At 40.0% G+C, this 5,268-nt stretch overlaps 1 protein-coding gene across 2 annotated transcripts; it reads right to left on the bottom strand.

Moving 5' to 3' along the window:
* Positions 1-1,933: 1,933 nt before the first annotated feature.
* Positions 1,934-4,110, bottom strand: LOC146650699 (trace amine-associated receptor 13c-like). Of its 2 annotated transcripts, XM_085384243.1 has the most exons (3): positions 4,098-4,110; positions 2,873-3,026; positions 1,934-2,750 (listed from the first exon to the last, which is right to left on the bottom strand). In XM_085384243.1, the coding sequence occupies exons 2-3, from the start codon at positions 2,938-2,940 to the stop codon at positions 1,934-1,936; spliced, it is 885 nt and encodes a 294-aa protein (XP_085240369.1). In that variant the 5' UTR covers positions 2,941-3,026; positions 4,098-4,110. The 2 variants fall into 2 exon arrangements, with proteins under 2 accessions (XP_085240369.1, XP_085240368.1); XM_085384242.1 differs by lacking the exon at positions 4,098-4,110 and having other exon boundaries at positions 2,873-3,045.
* Between the last annotated feature and the right edge of the window lie 1,158 nt (positions 4,111-5,268).

Here is a 5,268-nt window from a genome sequence, read left to right as displayed (position 1 = left end):
GATGGTCCAAACATGCTAGAACCCAGGTTATCTTAGCTAGACAAGTAGAATTTTAATCTTAGGAGCATAAATAAAGGAGAAATAAATTGAATATTAAATATAAAATTGACCTTTGATCTTTGAAAAACTAAGAGCTGGTAAGACATCCCACAAAGCAAAATTGGTATGGCCCGGATCTGGCCCACACAATGTGCTTACACATGGTCCACATATCGCAAAGAATGATGGCCCTTTGGTGGCCCAGACCTGGTTTGCTAGAGGTAATCCACACATAGGCCAGCCAGCACAAGGCAGACACACTGCTGGCTCTGTGTTGGCCCAGAACAGTTTCAGCTCTGGCCCCATATGTCAGCCTAATGTGTACCTTAATCAAGCCATGTAATAACAACATGTGCTGGAACATAATAGTGCAAAAGTAACATGACGAAACTCTGTTCAGACAGGGAATGGACTGATTCTTATATAGCGCTCTTCAACTCTCCCAAATTACTCAAAGTGCTCTATACAACATGCCGCATTCACCGGATCACACACTTTCTCTAAACGGAGTACTAAAATAGGAAAACAGGAACATAAATAGTGACATCATTGCCACACCTGGCCCACATCTGGTTGACATACACCCTGCCAGTCAGTCAGAAGTGCCAGGTTGATGCAGGATTTGGGTAAGACCTGTTTTCTATGAGCGTGGGCCACATAAACCAAACCATAATTGGGTCAGAAATGGCATGGCATCACATAAACAGGGCCATCATTGCCAGACGTGGCCCATATCTGGATGACATACCACTTACCATGCCAGAAGTCAGCCAGCAGTGCTGGTTTGAGACCAGATCTGGGCCAGACCTGTCTGCTATGTGGGACAGTGTGTATCCATACATATGCAATAATACTAAGTGCAATAATAGTATTTGTATTTGTATTCTATTTTTATCTTATTGTATATTTATTTTATTTTATTCTACTGTATATAGTATTTTATTTTATTCTATTCTGTACAGTTGTGTACTGTATTTATTCTTATTATATTCTAATTTTTGCCTCATAACTTTTGCACTGTCCACTTCCTGCTGTGACAAAACAAATTTCCCACGTGTGGGACTAATAAAGGTTATCTTATCTTATCTTATACAATGGAATTTATATTGTTAGTAATTTTTTTAGGCTTTTAAGGCTTTTATTCTGCAAAAATAATTAAAAGAATAAACAAAATTATTTTGTAAAAAATGTAAATACTTATAGGCCGAGAAACCAATGATGAGCCTGTGAAAGGGGAAACGTGATGCGGCGAGGGAGCAATGTATCTCTAAAATTAGAAATATCCTGTCTCAGAGTGATGCTTAAAAACTAGTTCATGCATTTATTACTGATAGGCTGGAATACTGTAATTCTGTAATAGGGTGGCTGTAGCTCAGGTGGCAGAGCAGGTCAGCCACTAATCAGAAGATCGGTGGTTCGATCCCAGGCTGCATCCTGGCTGCATGCCAAATATCCTTGGGCAAGATACTAACCCCATGTTTGCCTACTGGTGGTGGTCAGAGGGCCCGGTGGCGCCTGTGTCCGGCAGCCTCGCCTGTCAGTGCGCCCCAGGGCAGCTGTGGCTACAATGTAGCTTGCTATCGCCAGTGTGTCAATGTGTGTGTGAATGGGTGAATGACTGAATGTAGTGTAAAGCGCTTTGGGGTCCTATGGACTAGAAAAGCGCTATACAAATGCAGGCCATTTACCAATTCATTATTGTCAGGATGTCCTAAAAAAAAAAAATCCCTGAAAGTCAATCCAAAATGCTGCAGCAAGAGTACTGACAGGGACTAGAAAGAGAGAGTATATTTCTCCCATACTGACTTCTCTTCATCTTCTCCCTGTTAAATCCAGAACCGAATTTAAACTTAGTTTTGATTATGGTAATCTTTTTAGAACAGATTTCTTCCTTCTACAGTATGCTGACTTCACAGGAGCCAGGCTGCAGTATCTGTAGAGTCATAATTAGTTTCACAGCTTTTCTAAACCAGGGGTAGAACATAGCATAAATCAAAGGGTTTAGACAGGAGTTTAAAAGAAAGAAATAGAATACAATAGATGCAGAGGCACTATTGAGAAACTCGTCTCCAAAAAGCGAAACAATGTAATATGGGCAGAAACATATTAGAAACACAAGAACAAGAACACCCAGAGTCCTGGCTGCTTTTAACTCTGATTTCTTTGCTGTTAGAGTCACTGAGAGCTGCAGTGTGACAGCTGTAACCTGAGAGCGCATGGCACGGGCCTGAGACACAGCCACCACAAACACTCTCATATACAGAAATACAATCACAGTAACTGGAATTATAAAGGATAAAACAAGGTCAACAAATCCTGCAATGAATTCAACAAAAATTATACATTCTCCAAAGCAAGAATTATGCTTGCCTGGTTGACTTAGATCATCTCTTACAATCATATAGCAGTAGAAAACCGAGCAGAGCCAACACAGACAAACACAGAGTTTCACTCTTCTCTCTGTGATTCTGGTGGGGTAATGCAGAGGGTCACAAATAGCCACATAGCGGTCGACTGATATCAGCACCATATCGCCCACTGAGGCAGAGGTAACAACGAAGGATATATAATTATACAGAGAACATGTGAGCTGACCAAGAAACCAACACACTGTATTTCGCAGGATTTCTCCAGGCATAAACAGAAGACCAACGAGAAAGTCAGTGACAGCCAGAGAAAGGAGCAGGATGTTAGTGGGTGTGTGGAGCTGCCTAGAAAGACAGGAAAATATAATTTTAAAAAATCAACAGAAAGAAACTATTCAAACAGATATAACAAATCAGGTATAGACTTGTAAAGCCACAGCAGCAGGTAAAAAAAAGTGAAACTCTGCCTGAAGTGGGAGACTGCGATGATGACAAGCAGGTTGAGAGTCACAGTCAGCAGAGACATTGATGGCATCAGAATGTGAAAGAGCAAAACTTGTGATAGAGGAGTTGTAGGCTTCTTGCAGGAGGTGTTGAAGAGTTGTGGAAAGCAGAGCTCTGCTCTGCTCTGGGTATCCATCTTCACAGAGCTGCAGAGAGCTGCAGCATTGTGACCAGAATTAGTAATATCCCCACACCTTCTTTAAACTCCTCCCCTTATCATTCTCTCAGTGTCTGTTGGATACTGATGCCCCTCTTCCCTTCCCTTGGGCCAATATATTAATTAATTTTTGATCATAACCATATCTATCTCACTCTCTGCCTGTACTCATCCCTCTTTCTTCGAGTTTTTGCATGTGATCTCATCAGGATGTCATTCAAGAGCTCCCCATCATATTGGACGAGATAAATGGTAGTTTACATAGAAATTGCCACTATTTATTTTTCCCCTCACAATCATCATAGACAGAAAGCAAGTCTTTTTTTTAATCACTTTCTTGTTGTTTCAGATATAAGTACCCGAGAAAAAAACAATAGGCATTGCATAAATAGTATAACAGTATAACAATTATGTTATTTAAAGTCGCTAGTATCTGTTTCAAACGGTATTTGACCATTTAAAAGTTTTATATTTATCCTTTCATAGTTTTTTCTTTCTCATCTTGTTCATCCACCTCTTCCATTTCTACTCTTGCCTGCTCATATCCATCTCATCCTTTCCCCCCTCAACTTAATCATCACTCCTGAACTGTAATTAGTGTTTTAACAAAAGAAATCCTCCAGGTTCAAACTTAATTTAATCTCTTTATTGTCGCAATTAAGTTATCATCATGCAACCCCCCATCCCTGGACAGATGACAAGAAATGGCTATGCAACAACATAACATTACAAGCTAGCTTGATGTTGTAAGTTTTAACATCCTAAAACTTTTTAAGTAATTTCCCTCTGATCAACAGTTTAATTACATTTTCACATCATGAAAGTTTATTTGTGGAATGCGAATCTACACATGTTAGATCCACTGCAAAAAAAGTTTCAGTAACAGCCATAAATGGCAGCAAACAGGGGATAACAGCAGTGTCCCAAGAAAGGAATTTCTATTTAACTTTTAGTATATATATCATGTGTTATAGAACTAGTCAAGGATTTCTTTGTTTTAACATTTTTAAACATTATTTATCCAGAGGCACATCCTTTGATCCCATCAACATCAGAGGGGAAGATAATTCATAGCTCTGCAATGACTTGTTTTGTGCAGAGAGGAACCTCCTTGTCAACTCAGTTTACTGAAAGAAAAAAAGAAGTCAAGGCACATATTTAACAGCTTTTGGAGAGTAAAGTGATTAGAGAAAATTGCTATCCCTTTGCATCCTTAGTAGTATTAGTACTAGTTTTAGCTTATGCCAATGTTTCACAACCCTTCATTTTGAAGGTTGATGTTCATTACTGTTGTTTGGGTGCCCCGCTTTCACAGCAGTATTCAGATGATAGGGTGCGTTCTATAGCTTATGCTAGCTGACGATTAAAGCCCACTGAATGCAAAATGTCAAATTACAGCTCCAGGAAACTTGAGTTCCTAACTTTACAATGGGCGAAAAGTTCAGAGGATATATGCTGGTTCATAAATGTGGTCTTCACAAAGTTAACGATCCCTAGAGCTTTCAGACCACAGCAAACCTTGGAGCTTTTAAGCAATGCTGAGCTGCTCAAATATCCTCCTTTAACCTTTCAATTAAATATCATCCAGGTTGGGTCAGTGGTAATATGGATCCTCTCTCCTGCTATTGTCAGTCATCTGCCTCAATGGCACATATTGAGAGCTTGCTTTCTGGTACCCTTCTTCCAGATGCCTTAATTTGCAGCCAGATGGTGGTGCGCCAATACAGCAATTAGTACTCTCTCATAGCCTTAGGGATAAGGTCTTATTTCACAATGAGTATGGTTACCAGGCGATTGACAGGACACCAATGTAAAAAACATTTTGAGAGGTGAAACTTGAGTCTTAGTAACGCCCCTTTTAAGCAGGGTTGGGTTCTTCTTTTCTCTTTACTAGCACAGGTAGAAGAAAGTAGGGGTATTTTGTTTGAACTTGGAGCTGTGTGGGGATCCTTGGTGCAGAGCAGTGGTATGTTTGAAATTTTTGACATGTAGGAGAAGGCTTTATGGTTCACTCCCGTTAGATCGTCATAGTGGCCCCTCCCAACTCTTCTCATGATACCTGTTAGTAGGGCTGGGCCATATTATACCATTCACGGTAATACCGGTATAATGTTAGGCAACGATAGGAAAATTAAATATCGCGATAGAATATGAGTACAACGCGCATGCGCAGTGCCTTTGTTTTCATACACACATGGCCGA

The sequence above is a fragment of the Rhamphochromis longiceps genome, linkage group LG16 (assembly GCF_057381845.1).
Source record: "Rhamphochromis longiceps isolate RC_006_pf linkage group LG16, R_longiceps_female_GT1.1, whole genome shotgun sequence".
NCBI lineage: Eukaryota > Metazoa > Chordata > Actinopteri > Cichliformes > Cichlidae > Rhamphochromis > Rhamphochromis longiceps.
The sequence above is the reverse complement of the archived record's forward strand: the minus strand, read 5'-3'. Positions and strand labels throughout refer to the sequence as shown.